This window comes from Pelecanus crispus, chromosome 4, assembly GCF_030463565.1.
Source record: "Pelecanus crispus isolate bPelCri1 chromosome 4, bPelCri1.pri, whole genome shotgun sequence".
Classification (NCBI taxonomy): Eukaryota; Metazoa; Chordata; class Aves; order Pelecaniformes; family Pelecanidae; genus Pelecanus; species Pelecanus crispus.
The window spans coordinates 53,551,038-53,572,661 of NC_134646.1; the positions used below are offsets into that span (position 1 = coordinate 53,551,038).

Here is a 21,624-nt window from a genome sequence, read left to right on the forward strand (position 1 = left end):
ATTTTTTTTTTTCCTGCAAAATAAAGATGATCTACTCTATCAGCCTGGATGGACTCAATTATATACAACTTGTAACTTATTTACAAAATGATCCAAAATTACAAACTATGATGTTTAGAATGTATTATTTTATAGAAAAACACCTTCCTTAAACTTACTACCTTCCATAGAGCAAGAGAGAAAATTAAGACTTGCCCAAAGAGACAAACCAGTACTTTGACAAAGCTGCAGTACAAAGGTTAAAATTAACACAGATCAGAAGCTGGAAGTGGTAATACCTGCAGGTCATCTACTTCATCTATTACTTCCTACTTGTCAGCCTTCTGTCCAAATGTCCTTGACAATATGACTTACACTATAATGAAGTCATCCACTTCTACTTAGTTACAGCCTCTTACACTATCCTTTAAAATCATTATCTCAGTCATGTAATCTCTGATACTAGTCTATAAAACTAAAGGATATCCAGGTTAGTTTTGCTTTCAGTCTCAGAGATGAACTGGATGGACAGGAAGGATTTTGATACAAACAAGGTTTGCTACAAATTGAGAACTCAGAAGGGTGCCTGACTGTTCAACTCCAGATCTCTTCTTCTTTGGCATGAGATGAACAGAATGTTCTTGTGAGCTTAACAATTTTTGGTTTGATTCGGTTATTAAAAACTGAATACTTGCTGTGAGAGAGGAGGAAGCATAAATTTCATTAGCATAGAAAAATCTTAATAGCAAACCATACATAAAGTGTAGTCAAACCAGTCAAACTGTCATTAAATGGAGTTAAACTGAAATGTGTAACCGATGTCCAGCACATGGCACAAATGCTTCATGACCATACATGGTAAAACCCAATTCCACAGTAAGAAAAAAAGGAAGACTTGGAAATCTGGGCAGAGGAAGTAAAGTGCCGATGTATATTTGTATTAACTTCTGTGATAAGGAATCTGTTTCCCCTCTTTTAACTGCAGAGCAAAAAAAGAGAACGAAGATTTGCTTTCTGGTAAGAGTTTCAAAGTTTTGAAAGTTTTCACCATCTAAGCTCTATCTTCTGTCTTCACTGTTACAATGAGATTATATCTGTATTCAAAAGTTATAGAAGTTTTGATCACTGATGTGCCATGGCTGAATTCTTTCCTCTTGTTTCATTACGGTTAAGAGAACAAAGGGGAAAAACCTAACATCTGCACAGAGCTTTGAGCTCTCCTCTCACTGTTTTACCTGCTTTTGACTGTTCTCTATACTAGCTTTGTGGTGTAGACTTTAGGAAGAAAGACCTAAGGTGAGTTATTATACATGTCACACCTGAGCAAAGATATTCACTTTCCCCAGAAGTTGTGTGCTGCTACCAATGCACTGCAAGCCTGAGGGCCAGGAAATCAAACTAGATCAGAAATGGATCACCTTACTATTTAGTCACTCTTTGATATTTAAAGCAAAAATTTTACAATAAGTGAACTAAAGTTGATAGTTTATTTTTCATTAATTTAATTAACACTTAGTGCTAACTCCGGCAACCTTTAAGTGTAGAAAGTGGATCCCCTGGGGGACTGAAACTCTTACTCAAAGCATGTTGTTTAGAAAGCCGTGATACAGTTATAAAATCTCTGTAGGGCAAAAAAACCCCAACACGATAGCAGATGACAATTTAAGATGGCAAAAATTGCAAAACAACGTTATCCTAAGTTATTTAGAGAACTCATACCTTGCCTGCCTATTTACACAGAAACTATACAGATGAGGAGGCAAGAGTTTTACAGCAATACTGGCCTGCTCAGAAAGAAACCTTAACTGTAACTATGTCAATGCAAATGCTACAAATGAACTTCTTGTCTTTCATGCCCATTGAGCTGCCTGTGACCTCTAAGACAAGATCGTTTAACTAATGACTAGTATACAGATGTTTACAATCTAATAACAATCAGGATACTGATTGTATGCACTTGGTCACCATTAAAAATAAAATTCTGGAAGATGCAGTACCTTTTTACCACAATCAGAAACAGAAGTAGACATCAAAAGCAAATGGAAAAACAACATACACCACTGGCATTTTCCCTAGCAATTTTATCAATACAAAACTCCTGCTTACGTTTGGGTTCATCATTTGTGACAGCCTGAATGAAGTCATATGGAGTCATATAGAGCTGTCCTTCAAATTCTAAACTGGCAAACCTACGAAACCGTTGCTCCCGAGGAGTTGCATAAAGGTGTAAATCTTCAAGGTCTGATCTGTTTTCTGTAACCTTCAAAGACAGAAGGAAACAACTTTAATGTATGAAAAAAATTTTGGTTTACAATTGCCACTGCCATTCACCATAAAGAAACTGTAAATGTAAAGGTGATAATTGGTAAAGTCAAATGCATCCAAATATTTTTATATGGTAAGAGCTGAAACTACAATCAGGATTTCACCGCTATCATTTTCAGTATTCTACAATTTTAGCAATAAATCTTTATGCATTGAAATTGTTGACACTACCCAAGCTCAGGGAAAAAAAAAAAAAGAAGATAACTTAGGCTCTTGAAGCATAGAAAAAGGGACAGCATTAACTCAAGGAAGTCCATGTAACTTCAGCAGTCAGACTTTAAACAACTCTGCTAAAATTATTTCAGTTGCCTGACATTTCCAGAAGAGAATGGAATAACATTTTTTTATATTGCCTCTTAGTGTAGAGTGCAGCTGTTGACAGTAATAGGCAAGACACCTCCATAATATACTCCAGTGCAAATCTTCTACAAACACTGCTATTTCAAGTATCCAATGCAATTAAACCTACCATACTTGGGGGAACAGAAGAAGAGCATAATTATTCCTCCAGAGTTACAGAGTACTATATTTCATTAAGTTCACACCTCATCTGAGTTTATAGATATCAGGGGTTTCTGGTATATTTACCATCCAGCTGATTTATGTGTAAACTTAGTAATACAAAACTGTAAGTGTCCTAAATGATTACATCTTTGTGTTATACTGTCAAACCTTTTAACAGAAAATACACTACTGCTATCTGAAAACATTTTTTAGCCCTAATGAGGCAACCTCCTCTGTGGAATCAGTATCTTGAAGAAAATGTCAGTATCTTGAACTTTTTTTCAGAAATTAAACAAACAAACCCAAACCGTTTCATAAAAGGCAGAGCAGTGATATAGCTAACTCCTCCCAGTATGTTAAAATAGGAATGCAGCATCTTATCAATGAAGTATCCCAAGCTGCCACTGTCCTCACTATTCTTGTCATTTCATACAGTATCCCTAAAATACTTCAGGTGTCAAACTAAGGAAAGGCAACAAGTAGCACACAGTTTAACTAATGTCTACGTTTTCTTTTAACAACTAAGAAAACAGCCAAATACATTTGGGTTTTCAGAGAGGCATCTAAACACAAAGAGGAGTTGGGAGATGTCTGCGGTTGCTGTCTGCTAAGAGACAACGGTCCTCAACTACAAATGGAAATTGGTTTTCCAAAACCTTTCTAAGAATAGGTTTCAGATTTCAGCAATTAGAAGTAAAGGCACATTTATACTGGGCAGTCAAAAATCTGGGCTCACTTTCCTTCTGCTTTCCAAACCACATCCGTAAAACATAAAACGTTAGTAAGACTACCGCAGTGAAACAAAATTTTATGGCCTCAGTTGTAATTAAGAGATTAAGTTATGTTTGTAAAATAGACACACCAAAAATGAATGTGCCTAGAAGAGGTCAAACACTTTTTATTTGGAAAAAACAAAACAAAAAATAACTTGTATATATTCGCAGTGTAACAGAAGACTTGCAATTTCTTGATTTTATATATGGCAGTCTTAGTACTTCAATACTTTATCTAGGACATTTTAACCAGCCTTCTAAAAGGAAAAAAGACTATTGACTGTGTAGTTCTCTTTCTGGGTTGTCTCTAGTCTTTTTTAAATTATTACTTCGTGTGTTAGAGAAAGAGAAAAAATGTTTTGTTTCAATGGAAAAGACTTTCATAGAAAGTAAGAGTAATAGAAATGCTTATACAATCATTTACTTTTCAGTAGACTGCTCTACATACCAACATTCTGCACTTCTGCCCAAGAAGCAGCTTTAAACCTGGTCTTTGTGTTTTTTATCATTTTCAAATGATTACCAAATTAAATATGGGGAGAAAAAAAAAAAAAAGAAATGGCACAGCCAGACCTACAAACTCACCTCAGAATGGCAGAAAAAAAGCTGAATTCTCTTCTGACATACCCACATGCAAACCACAATATTTCTGTCCTATATCACTGTTTGAATATTATGGTCTTACTGATCCTTCAGGAGTCCAGTGGCATTCAAGCTATGCCTTCATGTGGGATTTACAGGACTCAATTGTTTTGGTAGAGCTTGTAGTGACATAACTGATTATCCCTGTATTTGAAGTTTAATAATCTATCTTATTTTTGATACATGTTATTTTATCACTATTACAAACATGCTTTTGAATACATGCAGGTTGTAAGCAAGAGTAATAAAGTAATATTTCTGCAAAGTCTATTTTCAGAAAAGAAACTGCTTCAAGGCCGCATTATACATGCGGTATGTATAATCGATTGTAATCAGTCAGAATTAATCATACATACTGAGGAGAATCTGTAGATAATGTATCACTCAAGAAATATCATCTTAGTTTTGATCACTGTTAGTATTTGGAGAGCATGTTGAGATTCTTTGCTCTCAAGAAATTCACACTATCTCAGGTACTACTGCTTAATATTTTGCTTGAGACACTTAGAAAAGCATTTGCTAAATTCTCAGACACATATTTCAACATTATCTTAAGTACTCTATGCTACTGTAAGTATAAAATAACATACTGCAAACATGGAATTTGTGAGACATGCTTAAACTTAACTCATGCCAGTACTCAGGTCTGCAAAACCTTAATTTCTGCTTCATTTTAGCCAATGTACAGTTTCCCTCTGACTCTACAGCAATGCCAGTATTTCCCGCTCTGGCTCAAAGTCATTGTAACCTGATATGAATATAGCCTGCCACCAAAAAGAGCAGTACCCCCTAAAGGCTCAATACCCTGCATGCCCTTGCTCTGGCACTTTATGTTCATTTTTCCAAGTGTCAAACTGGATAAGGGAACTGGTCTGACTGAGAACTTTTTTTTTGGTGGTGTTATTTTTTAGCCAGATAAATGCCTGGATCTACCCCACAAGAACCGTCATTTTTTTCAAAACCTAGGCCACAGGAACTTGCAGCTTATGGAAAAGAAAATATCACCCCTTCCAGCAGCAAGCTCCACCTATTTCAAGTTAAAGTGATGGGAAAACTGCAGGCTTAAGCGTAATTTTATTCCAAGGAATAAAAATACCACTTTATTTTGAACTTTGTGGTTTTTATCTGAAAGAATCAAAACAAGTTGTTTCTGCTATTGATCCAACATGACTCCAAACAAACGTATACAGGGTTTAACATGTATTAGATCACTGGTCCCTACACTAAATACCCAAATAAAAGCAAGGTTTGGCTGCAGAAGACTCCAGGCACACACCTTAGCAAACTGACAAATAAAGCCATCTTTGGGAGGAATACTATTTTTTGTCCAAATCTCTTGTTCAGAGCTTTCCTTCTATTACTGCTTATCAATTTATGGAACATGCACAACTTTAAGTCTCTTGCACAAAAGCCGTAATTATTAGGAATTAATCAACATGCTAATCAAAAGCCAAGCCATTCTAAAGCATGACCCCAATTTGTACCTCTTCAGGCATTCATTTAAGAAATTCATCTCAACACATAACTATGAAACGTCTCTGGTTTTCCCCAACATTAGCAGATCATAATCCAGTGAGGCAAGTATGAGACTCCAGTGACACCAATTGCTCTCAATTGATTTATTTCATATTTATGCCCAGGTTAGGCAATCTTATTGTAGCAGCATTAGCATCAAATCCAATGGACACATGAACAAGACACAGAAAGTACATGTTGAATACCTCAGGGAAGGTACTGTTGGTGAAGGAGTGAACAAGATTCACTAAGATTCCAATTTCTATTTGAAGTTTCAAGAGCTTATCCAGACTAAATCTCTCTGTAATTATCAGCAATCTTCAAAAACTTTCATGAAAGTACATCTCTTTGACAAATAAAAGAGGGGAGATTTTTTTTATGCTTCTGTTTACTAATCCTCTTGGCAATCCTGCCTACTAATTACTATGATCTTGTATCATGTTATGGTTCTCTGCCTTTTAAAAACTGGACACGGCCACCTCCTTCAAACAGAATGTCACGACTCTCCCAATAGCAGTATTATCTTAATTTCAGGCATAGCAGGTTAGCTCTGGTTTACCTGCACATGTACACCAACCTACTTTGTTATTACAACTTCTAGGGGAAAAAAGAGCATCACAGCTGAAACCAAGAATCTAGCTGGTAGCCAGAGTTTCCATCCTTCCAACTTCACAACTCATGAAGTAAGTAAAAAGAAGCAAGACTGAAGCCCATCAGCACTCACGAACAATACATTATCTTTTCCCTGTTCTCAAAAAAAAAATATCTAAGCGTGAGTAGTTGTATTCAAACAGCTCATGGTTGCCATCCTTCTGCCCTTCCTCTCTCAAACTCTGGTACCTTGTTGCTCCGTATTTCACCTCCCACCCCCTGTCCTCCTGTGCCATACCCTTACAGAAGGACCGCAGAGGGAACACAGCACCTTTCTGGGGTGCTGCTATGCATGGCCTTGGCTTCCATCCGCCCTCTGCAAAACCAAGAATAGAGACTGTGTGGCTCTTCTAAGCTTAGTTTAAATCAGCGGAGGAGAAAAAAATGAAATTACCTTGGCCTGTTTTCTTGCTGTTCCCTAACGCAGAAATGGATATACACATACCTAATTCTCACACAGAGGAGACATTTCAAAGCACTTTCTAAAATGGATTAAATGGATTCAGCATTTATATGCAAACCACTACCAGGCAAAGTAAACAGAGGGAAACATTTCTGATAAGAAAGTCCATTTTAACATCAGCTTATCAAAACAAGGTAAGTAAAAATTAACTTGAGACCAAATAGTAATTTGGCAGGGTTCTTCTCTGAATGGAGAGCATCACTCTGCAATTATGTGTGCTTCCACTGTAAATCTATGCCACAAACATATCACAAACAGCCTAAAAAAATCTCGAAAAGGCCTCAAAAGTTTCAAACTTCTTATGCAAATGAAAATATGATGATAATGCTCTCTCATTAACATATTTCAGGGATTTAATATAATTCCTAAAAACTATTTTGTAGAAATACTGCATTTAGAGAGGGCCATCTAAAGCTACAATAACACCACCACATGCCTCACAGAGTAGTAGCCCTTTAGATGAAGGTCTTTGTTATGGACACTCAACATTTTTTAAGTCAATCAACCTTGAAAGCATTCCTTGCAGAACCTCTTTTAGAGTGATACCCCTCTGTATTTTCTCCCTCTATTCACAGCAAAAACTTGAGTGAGGAAAATCTAGGCTTTCTATCAAGCAAAGTTAGTGTCCAAAACCCACCCCCATTCTGGGTTCATCTTTCATCGATGGATGTGTCCATCAATGGAGGTGAGTAACAATGCCCTGAAAAGTCTGGTGCTCTCACCAAAGGTTTCCACATATTACTTGAACTTCCTTGAAGCATGGGCTAATCTCCATTTCTGGTCCTATGTTTGTCTTACTGGCTCTCTTACCTCAGAGATATGGTCTGTCTGAATTTGGTATAACATGAATTCACCTGTATGGCCTTCCAGTGAAATCCATGCAATAACTCTACATTGTTGTAAGGTGGCCTAACACAGGACATGAGCTCACAGAGTGACATTAAAATAACTAAAATTTTGCAGTAGTTATGACCCCAAACTATCTGAAAATATCAATAAATGGTAATGATATAGCTCAGGTTCAGTGGAAGTACAGTGCAGAACATAAAACACGACATCATTACCCTTTCTGTTAAAAAACACAAAAGAAATGTTCTTTGCCAAGTGTTAAGTCTTGTATTGCATTGTCAGTAATTCAGAAGTTTTATTCTGTGGCAAAAGATCTAGTTTTCCCATAGAGACAAGCTTAAATGCCAGATACAGGATTTTTCACTTGAAAATTACAAAAACTGATGTCTACAAGCTCATAAAGCTCTGCAGAAGTAATCCACAAGAATCCATTACCAAAACCCACAACAACACTCCAACTCCCAGATTCTGAGAATATCTACAAATAATGCAAAATATTTTACAAAACAAATAGGTAAAAATATACATGCTCTGTGTGCATGCATATGAGGTAAAAAGCTCCAACAGTATCACATAAAAACCCCACAACTCTGCTGTGTTCCAAGTCAAATCAGTGTTCTCCTGCTTTTTCCAACTGAGATAAAGGTAAGACTATTTTAGCTAAAGCCAACATTTACTACTGAAAGTACCTTTTGCTTGCAGTCAAAAATATGTTCTGTTACAGCAGTTTAATCTTTAACTAATTTATTTCAAGTGAGTGAGTTTCTTTGAATTTTTGCTTGCAAAGTAATCTGTCTTCCATCAATGAGAATCTGTGCAAATTATTAAAATAAAAAGGTTTTCAAAGCAATGCTGTTCCTTACTTCCTTCGTTTATATTTGACTTCAGGCTTATTTAATATGCTCCCATGTAGATAAAAGTAGCACAATTTTGTTTTCATGCTGGGTGGCCAAAAGGTTAAACGTCAAGTTCCCAGTGTGGGAAAATCCCAAAGTAGTCAAAACTGTTTTGATGCTTACTGAAGTTATATTTCTAGCAGACTATTTAGAGGTAGTACAGCCAACAATTCTGTTAGTTGATCCTGCTTCACTGAGATAAGGACATTATTATATTAAAATATTTACAAGCATAGGAAGCTGGAATGTGTTTAAAATGCTGTAAAAAGGGCCCTGTTCAAATACAATTCTGTTCCAGGAAATCGTTGGGGTAACAATGTTTACCCATAAGCACAGCTATTCCAGAAATCCTCCAAAATAAGCATGATGCTAAAATATTCTCCAAAAGTCCTTCTTACATTTAGTTCTTCTTACATTAGTTTCACATGGAAGTTACTTAACCTCTAGTTCTTCAAGATGCTTCAGTTGGTGTGTACATCCTGCTATACATGTCCATATGCTTTACTGAATGAAAGACTAAAACATACTAGTAGCTGGATCTGTCTGTCCCAGACATGTATCATCGTTAATTTTTAACGTTTTGAGGAGCACAGAATTAACACAGGGAGGTAACTTCCTTTTCCTTCAGCATGGCTCTCACTACAGCCGACTGGCAAGCAGTACCCTTTGCAGCATGGTAACAGTGAGGAGCTTCAGATGTCATCAGCCAAAGAGCAAACCATCTTCCTACACTTGTCAATTGACCTATGGCATGAAATTGCACAATGCATATGAAAAGTGGTTAGCTACAAATGCTTCTTGTAAAAATGATGCTTTATGCATCTCTTGGAATGGCATCCTCTTTGAGCAGGCAGAAGACACTCCTCTCGAGGGGGGTTTGCCTTACTTTTTGGAGTTAAAGTCTTGTTCTTCATTTCAGAGAGATGGAAATACATGATGTAATCCACTTAGAAATGTGCTGCTACAAATAAACTTGACCTTTTGAGTATTTTCACAAAGAGAGACTTTGACAGTACTGCTGAGGTACTAGGAAAAAAACCTCTGGATATATCCGAAGTATGCAGCTTCCTTCTCCTGGAAATGAGCGAGCCTTCAAGAAGAAACGTGATAAAGTACATACATATTCTGTGTCTGCCTCTCCCTGCCCCTCTTTTAATTTCTAAATCACCTCTGAAGGAAGTGATTCTCAGAGGATATTGTGTAAAAACAGAGACCTGGAGTTCGCTACCTTTACACAATGACATCACGATTATAGAAGAGATCTCTTTGGAGTGTAAAGAGGCATCATTGGTATTTCCAAGACCATTTTAATAAGCTTTACAAATGACACTGGAATTTTGGAAGTAAGGAACATGGAAGCAAGGAACTAGAGGACAAATATTAATTCCTCTGAGGAATTCTGACACTGGATTATGTTTTTCTAAAATTGTTGTATTTCCCTGAAAAAACATGATATACAATTGCTCCGACAAGGTAAATACTTCGTAAGCAGTATGTTGGATGAGGGCTCTTCTTGGGTCAATACTGTTCTCAGCTGTCAGTACAGAGAATCTGTATAAATGTAACAGTTCTTTCAAAGAGCTTCCTGCTCTGCATAAGCATCTCCTAGACTTTAAAGAAGCTGTCTGTTAGTAGAGCTCTCCCAGCCTTCACCAAAACCTTCAGACACAAAACTAGCCGTTCTGAGTACAGACTTCTACTTTGGTTCTGCGGCAGCAACCCTGGAGTTAAAATTGTGGCTTTATTATAGCATCCAAGATTTTGCTCCAGGTAATCACATATAAACTCCTCGTCCTCAGGACTGGAATTTTCTCAGAAAGCCTCTGGGAAAAGGAATCCTGTAGGAAGCATAGCTTCATGTTGCTTCTATAACAAATCTTACTCTCTACCAGAACACCTCCAATGATATGCTTGGTCAAGCAAGTATTTTTGTACTGACCACATGAGATTTGTCTGTTCAAAAAGTTTGCCACACCGCTGACCCCATGTTGGTGACACATATCATAGCCTACCTGACTTCTAGCAAACAGCATCTTCTTATTCACCTGTACATAAATTGACAAATCTATTGCTCACCAGGTTTCCTACTGTCAGAGTTTCATAGAACAGGGAGAAAAATCCGCAGACCATTCTGACACTGTTTCTCTGAGAGACTCAAACACAGTTTTTTCCAGTTGCTCTCAAACGATGCACCTCATTTCTAAACTGGCCAAGAATGGGAAAGTGTCCCATCAACATCTGTGTAATCATCAGTGTTAGTCCTGGAATCTAAAAGCCCTTTTAAAATTCATTCATTCCATAAATACTAGAGCATCAGTACATACTAGATGACAGCAGCAGGACAAAGCAACTAATTGTCAAGGTATATATGATAACCCTATATTCTTAAATATTTCATCACTACTGCCAAGCATTATTTGGGCTAGGTGATAGAATCTGAAGTAGCCTGTAGGGATACTAAATGGGCTCAGCACAACTCTCAAGATACTTTCACAGGCCATATGAACATTATCTGGAAGCAGGTGACCTGCAAGAAGAAAGTTGTTCTTCGAAAGTCAAGACATAAACTAGGTTAACCCCCACCTTTTTATTATTTAGGGGGATCAGAAACCTGTTCTGCTGTCTGCTGGAGCTGCCTAGATAAAACAAGAAGGCCATTCCACTTACTACACTTTTACAAAAATTCATCTCAAGAAATAAGACACACACGTGCGAATTCAAGACTAGATATGCGTACCAGTTTTGGCTGGGATAGTTAACTTTCTTCACAGTAGTAAGGTGCTAAGTTTTAGATTTGTGACCAAAACAGTGTTGATAACACAGCGTCAAGGCCTTTTCTGCTTCTCACCCCACCCCACCAGCGAGTAGGCTGGGGGTGCACAAGAAGTTGGGAGGGAACACAGCTGGGACAGCTGACCCCAACTCACCAAAGGCATATTCCATCATACCATATGATGTCATGCTCAGCATATAAAGCTGGGGGAAGAAGAAGGAAGAGGGGGATGTTCGGAGTGACGGCGTTTGTCTTGCCAAGTAACCATTACGCGTGATGGAGCCCTGCTTTCCTGGAGATGGCTGAACACCTGCCTGCCGATGGGAAGTAGTGAATGAATTCCTTGTTTTGCTTTGCTTGCATGTGTGGCTTTTGCTTTACCTATTAAACTGTCTTTATCTCAGCCCACAAGTTTTCTTACTTTTACCCTTCTGATTCTCTCCCCCATCCCACTGCAGAGGGGTGAGCAAGCAGCTGTGTGGGGCTGTGTGGTGGCTGCCAGCCAGGGCTAAACCCCAACAAGACAGATGAGACAGCCTTGTCTATCTTGAATATTCTTGAACACTTTGAATATCTGAATACTTCACATTGTGATACTGTTTTCATTTATAAACTTACTATGTGTTTATCATTAAAATGAAATTATCCATCATCAGTTAATCTTTCAGAATGGATTTTTTTTAATGGAACCAAAAACTATGGGAGGAGACAGATTTTGTTTTGTCCACATTAGAACATTTTTTAAGAATCTCCAATAATCCCACATTTTAAAGGAAAGGATTTCAGGTTTTGCAAGGGGTGGTCACTTTAGTGTCGGGGATGGGTTTTTTTAGTGGTTGTTCTGTTAAGAAGTAAATAAGTTATGAGACTATGCAAACCCTCACCCAAAAATATGCATTTTGTTAGCTAAGCCCCCCAAACTTTCAACCTGCTATATGGTCATTCCAGGTCAGAGCCCCAGGGGCAACACAAGAAACATTCAGTGTAACTGCCGCTACCAGCTGCTGTAGATCTCTATAGAAAGACATTGAGAACAGAGATGCCACCTGCTTCTTGCTTCCAATGATCCAAGTAAAAAGCACCTGGGAAAAGAATCCTGCTGGAGGGAAGATTAGGAAGAAGCATGCAAATGGAAATATTAGGATGAAGTAGAAAAGTCTGGGTTGCATGGAAGGAAAATAAAAAGATGACGTTGGATAATTTGCCTTGGTGGAATGAAAAGCGAACTGAGACTGGAAATTAAATGGGGAGCTAGGGAAATACGAAAAGGGTGGGGGAAGGACAAACCTAGAAAGCCCCAGAAAATGGTGTCAGACCTTGTGCATCAGAAGTAAAGGAGAAACATCTTTGACTCCTCCCTGACCTTCCAACAGCAGCTGGAAAGGATCCCAAAATACTTGAGCTTCATTATTCTCTGCTGGTTAGTACATGATATAATCATAAAAACCTCCTAGCAAAATGTGCATCACATTTCCATCAAACTCATCTGTACAGAAACTGCAGGTTATCATTCTCCAGCCATTAGTCCGAACACACTCTGCAGTAGATCCAAGACTCCAACCTTGATCCTAATAACACTGACACTAGTATGACTTTTGATGACAGAATTTTCTACTTCAAACGTTATTATGGTTTATTTAAACTGTCAGACACTATTAAGGTTGTTAAGATCAGCACTTAAAATTAGGAAGTAAAAAAGTTATGGTCACTTGGGCAACATGAATTCAGCCTTCTAATAAAAGACGTTACAATACAACACCATTGCACAATACCACAAATACCATTCAATGCAATTTGAACACAGTATTTGCATCCTTTTTTATCCCTGGAAGACACCTCTGGAGGTGTTTTAGAAAACTGTAATGAAAAAGTTGGTGCTCATCACAGGTCTAGAGAGCAATCATAAATGGATTAGAGATAGCAGATGGAGCTCGTGGTCAAACTACTCTTGGTAGTTCACCAGCTTGATCTGGTCTCAAACTGTGGTCTTTCCCCAAAGACCACAAAAGCCCTTCTGCAGCACAACAGTCAATAACAAAAAAACGCACAGCAACCCACTACCTCATAGCAAAAATTCCACAGCTATTTGATCCTCATTTTGGGGGGCTTGCATTAAAAGGATGTTTTTTCAGGAATGCTGAGCGCTCAGATCTGCAATATGAAATCAATGAGACCACTCATTCAAAACCAAAACATTGCAACATAAAGGTAAGTATTCTGAGATGTCAGTCTGTGCATTTAGTCTGGCCACACAAACTGAGTGGACATATTTCAACTTATTCTTTCAAACTTTCTGCCATCCAAACAGAAAACAGAATTAATTAGAGCCTCTTTCCACACAGCAGCATGAAATCAAACGTGTTGATTTTTTTCTTTCCCTTTTTTTCCTCCTGCTGTTTGTCTTTGAAAAACAGTCTATGTGTATGCACATAGAAGATACATTTTATACTTTTTTTTTTATTTTGCATTGATTCAAATATAACCTTAAGTCTGACTTTGCAACCTCAATCCTTTTATAGTGATGTGTGTGAAAATTCATAATTACACACCACACTAAATTTATTGACTTTTCAAGGGTGCAGCGGCTGCGTTTCCTTCGAAAGAAGACTGAGAATTAAGACCAGATAAGTAAAACAATGTAAGGTTCTGTCACATCAAAACACTATGAAAGGTTGAAAGTTTGTCTTTGGCCCTCTGTGCCACAGCAACACACTCAAGACAACAAGTACATGAATAATCAAAACTACCTGGCTCAACTTCCCTTCCTAAAGGATGCTGGCAACAGAATCTGCCTTTTGGCTAACAACTCAGGGCAAAAGGACTAACAACATTCCTACTTAAGCACAAGACCTCCACTGCAAAAATGTGAATCCTCTTCCCAAACATACTATAAGATAAACTTGACCTACAGAAAGCAGGCCATTTGCACTGCTGATTTCCAGTCTTAGCAGATACCACACTGACAAACCACGTAATCACAGCTCTTGACATTTTTAGAAATACCTGATTTTTTAATGAAAAAACCCCTATCATTACCATGCGTTACACATGGCACTGCGCAGGAGTTTCTCCCTGTCACAGGAAACTTCATTTTCCAGGTTCACGTCAACTAGACTTTGCTACCCATGGTTAGCCAACCGATGTTTTTGCTGAGTTAGCCCAAGTGAAGCGTTACCTATTTGCACCAAGCGCTACGCTATCACTTCTTATGAAGCTCTGCACAAACCTTTCTTATGAAGCTCTGCACAAACCTCTCGCTCCACAGAAAGTTTGGCATTAGAAAGATAATTGTCCTAGGTATAAAAAAGACGGACACAGGTTTTGCACTGTCAGTAGTAGTTCCATTTGCAAAACAGTATTTTCTATTGACGAAAAAGAAAGCTTTCATTAGGACAGCTCCCGAGACGGAACGCAGAGCGGGACGCACACGGTTTACATTCCGAGGCGCAGCGAAGGCGTGCCGAGACCCGCTGCCTGCCACGGCGCTTCAGTGACAGCTCCCCTCTGCCGATGGCGGGCGGGAGAGAAGCTCTGGCCCCTGCCCGCGTCTCCCGGGGGCCCTGCCGGCGCAGGCCGCCTCGCCTGCCAGGCCAGGGGCCGGCTCCACGCAGGGTCACCTCTGCGCCACGGCCCCGGGGAGCGGCTCCGCCGCCGCCTCGCACAGAGGTTTCCACAGCGGCAAGGCGGGGAGCGCCGTTCCTCCATCCCCGGCGGCTCCGGCCGGCTCCCCCGGCAGCCGGCGGCGCCCGGCTGGCCCCCGGCTGGCCCCCGGCAGGCCGAGCCGAGCCGCCCCGCCGAGCGCGGCAGGGAGCGAGGCCGCGGGGAGGCGGCGAGGCCGCCGGGCCGTTAGGCGGGAGGGGCGCGGCGCGCGCACACCTACCGTCTCCTTGGCAGCGGCCGCCACGGGGATGGGGAGCAGCGCCCGGGCCCCGCCCGGCTCGGCGGCTGCCGGCTCCCGGGGGGGCTCCCGCCGCCGCTCGCACAGCCGGTACCCCACGTACCCGGCGAGAGCTACCCCCGCCGCCCAGCCCAGCTCCCGCCGCCACCGCCTCAGCCCCGCCGCCCCGGCCCCGCCGCCGGCCCACAGCCGCCGCGCCGGCTGCGCGCCGGGCGCGGGGCCCAAGCGGCGGCGCCACCGCAGGAGGGTGCGCAGGGCGGCCATCGCCGCCGCTCCGCCCCAGCGACAGGCGGACGGAGCCCCCGGGGGTGCCGGCAGAAGCCTCGCGAGAAGCGGGGAAGGGGTGGGGAAGCGAGAGGCCCCCTCCAGTCCCCGCCCCGCGCCACCGGCCCCGCCGCGCCGCTACCGGCGGCCTGCCCGCGGCCGGGGCCGGGCAGCTTGGCCGGCGGCCTCCGCCGCCTCCCCGCACGGCCCAGCGGCGAGGCTGGAGGCACCGGCTCCCGCCGTGCTTGCGGCAGGCGGCGGCCCCGCGGCGCTGCCCGAGGGGCAGGCAGCAGCCGGCTCAGCAGGCAGCGGGAGGTTCTCTGCCTGCGGCGGGCTGCAGCCAAGTTGGTGGAGATGCCGGGTGGCTCGACCGCATAGGGAGAACGGGCGTGGACCCGAACCCGGGCGGTTTCAGCCAAAGAGCCTGGGAAGGGTGATGCGTGGAAACTGCCACGGCTGGGGAGCGAGCCAGGGCCTCCCTGCAGTTTGGCGCGCGGAGCGCGTGCCGTGGGGGCTCAGCAGCGTGCCCCAGAGCCTAACCCCGTGTTTTCGTAGCCTTACTCCCAAGGGCGTGTGTCCGCACGACCCAGCAATATGTCTTTGCGGAAACCTGGAAGCGCTACCTTAGGGGAAGGAAGAGCTCCCAGCCATACCTCGTTTGCCTGGTAACCCTGAAGGCTGGAGATGGCTACAGCATCAAGATTGCTCCCTGTTTTACTGCCAAGGCTTTATTAAAAGCATCCGGTGATCATAGAATGGAATAATAGAATCGTTTAAGTTGGAAAAGACCTTTAAGATCATCCAGTCCAACCATTAACCTACACTACCAAGTCCACACTAAGCCAATCAAGGGCAGACTAGACTAAACCGTGTCCCAAAGTGCCACATCTACCTGTTTTTTGAACACCTCCAGGGATGGTGACTCCACCACCTCTCTGGGCAGCCTGTTCCAATGCTTGACTACCCCTTCCGCGAAGAAATTTTTCCTAATATCCAACCTAAACCTCCCCCTAGTTATCCTTATTAGAATGATTATTGCTGTGACTCCATCAGTCCTGTAAAACCTGGTTATGTCCCAGCCCATTTCCAAAGCCTTGGAAACTCAGTGGATACCCGATACACAGCTGAAACTAAAAGCATGAGGATTGTTTCAGATAAGCTGAAATTAAAGTGTTGCCTGTGATGTTAACATTTGGCATATTAAATATTTGATTTTAAAATTTATTGAAAGCTGACACATAGTCTGGCAGACTTCCATAACTGTTGGAACTGTGCTGTAAAGCGTCCATAGGTGGCACTTAGTCCCACAAGGAACAGTTTTTAGAAATTAAATCTGAAACAGGGAGCTAAACAACTTACCAACAGAGAGTAATACTGTCCTTTACCATTCTTAGATTGATCTAGGTAATGTTGCTTACTGCATTGTTGCATTGGGATCCAATTTAAATACTTGATTCCCTAAATACCAGTAGGCTGGAAACTTCTGTCTTCCCCAGGTCCATCTGACCTCTCCCTCCAATACCTCTCTCTGCACCTCAGGTGCTCAGAAAGAGGGGTTCTCCTGGCCCCTATTTCGAGCATTTTTACTGTTCCTTTCATAGAATCATTTAGGTTGGAAAAGACCTTTAAGATCATCCAGTCCAACCATTAACCTAACATTACCAAGTCCACCACTAAACCTATTAAGGGTAGAGTAGCAATTTCATGTTTCCTGGCTTGGTGGCTGGATTATTTTTTAATGAAAGTAAAAACTAGGAATCATTAAGGTTGGAAAGGATGTCTTAAGATCATCAGTCCAACCATCAACCCAACACCACCCTGCCTACTTCATTTCAAAGTGACCGCAGACTACAGTATCTTCTACCCTTTTATACTCTTGTGTTATGAGACCTTCTCACCAGGAAACCACAGATGCTTGCCATGTCAGCAGCCTCTCCTCTGATAAATATTCTTGGCTGCAGGCAGGCTCCTCAGTGTAACCAAGCACTCGTTAAAGACCAGTTGTTAAAGATGGGCATGTTCTTTTGTCCCTACCTGGTGCTGACGGGCGATAGGCCTTGTCAGGAATTTCATGTTATGGCATTCTCCATGGTACAACCTGTGTTGCCACCTACGTTACCTTGAAACTTCATAAGCTGCACACAAATATTTCAAGAGACAGCACACCTTATGGCATTTTTTGCAACGGTCAGGTGCAGCCTCAGTCTTTTTCTTCTTTATATAAATATGTTCTTCCCAAGTTTCAGCCAGTTCTACTTTTTCCCCCCCCTAAATCTTTGATGGCTTTGTATATTATTATGAACAAGATTTCAGAAAATACATAAACTATAACTCATTTTAATAGGTTTAAGACACTCTCATGCATTTTCAATTTCTAAGAAACATTTCAGTGGTCATGATACTGTGTCAAGGGAGAACTGCGGCCACGTTTGTCAAACGCCAGTCTGACAGATCATACAACTGTAAGCACGGCCAAGGCTGAATTACCTCAGAGTTATGTCTGGAAAGGCAGGTGTCTGGGGTGGATGATAGAGTTACTGCATTTCTTTCAATATTTTAGACTACTATAAGCCAATTCATCCCTCAAGTAATTCCCTTCATTATTCCCATCTGTTAAAAACTAACATTTTTTTTGTTAATTTTTTTATGTCTACTGCTTTATGTTATATGTGTGTTTCCCAAGCAAAAGTCTTGGCTCCAAATCTGAGCTTCATCTGTGTGCTAAATGATAAAAGGCCAATATAAAGGCCAATATTTAGGTGTCAAGACAATAATAATTTCAGATGCTTAGCGTGACTGAAACTCACGTATTTCTCCTGCAGTTACATGACTAAGCATCCAATCTGGAAAATTTTGTAGAATGTGGCTTTTGGATCTTTTCAGTTCTAGCTGACTCATTAGGAGACATCATTCACCAATACAATTACCTTTTTTTAAATAGTCTATTTTTTCCATTTGATTGGAAAAGAAACCACTTCTGGTCAATGTAGTGTCCCAAAGTAAACCTGTTTGCTGGATGACTCATCAGTCACCTAAACTATAGACATGAACCATGAGTTATCTCCCTGTTCACGTTGTTTCCCTGAAATTGGTTAGCCACATTTTAATGACTTTTCAATAACACCTTTAGGCTAATCTTTTTTTCACTTCAAAAAATCCAATACACATCTGTAACTACTTAAAATCTGGCTATGTTAGTCAGAACTTCCCTGGTGAGGTGTTTGCTTAGGAATAAGAGGGCAATTTATTTGTGCAGCAGGTCAAAAACTGTAAGCTGTCTGCACATCTTATGTTGGCAGGTTCGGAAACCATGTAATTTAAATAAATCAAGGTGTTTTTTATGCAATGATCCACTTACAGAACTAATATAAAAGCTGCTAAATGAGGCATTTGAATGTTGATATATGTGGAAAAAGTCAGTTTTTACTGGATGTAACTGGATGTAAATGTGTGCTCACTACGTAGCTTCTCTGTCCCATTCTGCTTATACAGTTGTTCATGTGTATCCACAAAAACATGGACAATAAAATAATAAATCTTAAAAAGCCCTATGAATTTGTCTTCATTTAAAGAAACAAAAGAAAAAATGAAGGTGCAACAAGTGTAGAACTTAATTTCCATAGGAAAATATTTTTTTTCAGCATTACTTTTCCCTTGTCTGAGTTTTTGTCAACAGGTAGATATATTTATATATGCATGTGAGTATACATGCACACATACCTGTAACTGTATCAGTTCAGAAGTTCTGAATGCTTTTAAAGTCTGTACGTATTGCATTTAAAAGGCTTTAGATCATGAGATTATGACCTGAATTGTACATGGAGCCTTGAAAATGATTCTGTTCTTTTCTTTCTAGTAAATCCTGCACAACAATACACCTTATTTTACTCAGACTTGCAGTGGTCTGAAAGGCTCTCACTGTAACTTCTGCATGTTCTGCTCGTCTTGCTGAAAGTAGCCAACCATGTTTTCTTGTCCAAATCTAGGAAGAATCTGGAAATGACCATGATACACAGGTATCTCCAGCTGAACATATTCCTTTATGTTCTACTCAGTGGTTTTTGTTCCACCCCCTGTTTGCTTTCTCATGTATTCATGACCCCCTGCTTCATTCTCCTAGCCAATATTTTATTGTATCATTAAAATTTTATGGCCGGCACAGCGCTGTTGTAAGGGAGTTCTAAAATTAATGAAGGTGCAATAAATTGCAGGACATAAAGTTTTACAGCTAACAACTTTTTTCTAACCAACCTGATAGATACATAGATCGATCTGTCTCTATACACACACACACACACACATATATATAGACTATCTACCAAAGATTTCAGTCCATTGCTTTCTCCACTCCCTTGGTAGCCACCAGGTTTTGCCTATGACAATATGCTATTCTTAGGAAATATACAGTAATTATATTGTCTATAGAAGCCCTAACTGCATGCCATGGAAATAAAAACTCGACCACGTATGTAATTGTTCAACAACACTGAAAGTGCAGTCTCTAGGAAGTATATGTAGAGTTGATTAGATTGTACTGTATACTTTAAGTTGAATTACGTACTCTTGTAAAAACACTCTTCAAAATTATTTAACTTCCCATGGTATAGTCTCAGAAGGTGCAAAAAAAAAACCCAAACCTTCAGTGTTATCTTTTCCTGTCACATGACTAGTGCAAACACCAAAAAAATTCTTATCTTTTTGTTTCTTTTCTGGTACTTTATAAAACAGCATAACCGGTTTAGTGCCCAGACATTAAAGACTCCACTCGGAAAAGGTCGATGTTATATATTCCACTCTACTTTAAACGCTTCCATTATATAACAGGAAAGATTTAGCCATAAGGGTCTTCCAGTGTGTGATGGCTGAGGATTTTTTTTTTAAAAAAACCTTCTCTCCTGGGGGCAGCGGTGCCATCTAGCCAGAAGAGCCCTCCACTGTGTGTAGGACTCAGAGAGTACTGCTTAGACCTGGCAACATTATCCATACTGGAGCATCTTTGGGCTTTGAAGAATATACCTCCTCCATTTAGCTGTACCCTCCTAGCGCATGTCCTGCAACTTAGCAGCTGTGACAAACAGTTTGATCTTGACCTGCCAGTCATGTCAGTGAAAATACTTGATGCGTGTTTCAAACGTTTCAGGTATATTTGAGTAATCAGTGTACAGGCTACTTGAGAAATAGGTGCCATATAGATTATTCAACTTTGATCTATTTCTTTGATTTAGCACTGCAATTAAGTGGATTTGGTTCAAAGAGAAAGCTCATTGGTTGATGTTTTACACTGATGTGATAATGTTTACACAGATGTGCTTTGAAATCTCGATTATGGTGGATTTCTGGGTCCCGCCACATGACAGGCTCCTGTTATCTGAAAGGTAAAATAATATAACATCTATCTGTAACTGCCTTCAGAGCAGGTCCGCCTGTGCTCTCTTCTGAGGTGATTTATCTGATCATTGTATTTAGCGTTAGTTTTTTCAGTTCTAAATCCCTCCACAGTAAATCACTTGCTTTAAAGCAGCCTTTTTATAATTCAGGTGCACACAGGGGCAGTACTTAGGACTGCAATGATGAAAAGGTGTAGCATTACCTGCTTTAAAGCACCTGCCAATTAATTAGCCCTATACTCTCCATAGCAAATAAAGCTAAGCAGTCAAATCCATTTGATCTCTCAGATTTAGACTGTGACTGAAAAGACCACGGAGCAAGACGGGAGAACTAATCTTTCATGATTCTCTGCAACGTTTTTGTTTAAATGAAACCTTAAACCGCCAAGTGATTCTCTCGAACTTTTGAAAGAATTAACTATGAAAGATCTTTACGTTTTACACTCTAATACCATGCTTTAACATTGGCAAGGAACTGCATTGCATGTCTTGAACGCTAACATGGGTCATGTAGTTTGAGCCCTAAAATTCATTAGACATTACAGAAAAAGCAGGAAAGAAGGCAAAGTCAAGCTCTTAGTTTTAATATACCATTGTTTTACCATTGCCAACAATCAACACGTGTTCCACCAATACGTATGCATGCGTGAACCATTCTACCCTGGGGATCAAAAAAATGCATATGCTCATCTGGAACAGGACAGC

General features: G+C 40.6%; 1 protein-coding gene across 1 annotated transcript in view; it reads right to left on the reverse strand.

Annotated features, from left to right (window-relative positions):
- MICU3 (mitochondrial calcium uptake family member 3) overlaps nt 1-15,532 on the reverse strand; it is a 61,750-nt gene extending 46,218 nt beyond the window's left edge. The window contains exons 1-2 of the mRNA XM_075709167.1: nt 15,251-15,532; nt 2,086-2,239 (exon numbers count right to left, since the gene is read on the reverse strand). Coding sequence (XP_075565282.1) covers nt 2,086-2,239; nt 15,251-15,532 — 436 coding nt within the window. The remainder of the gene's footprint in view (nt 1-2,085; nt 2,240-15,250) is intronic.
- Between the last annotated feature and the right edge of the window lie 6,092 nt (nt 15,533-21,624).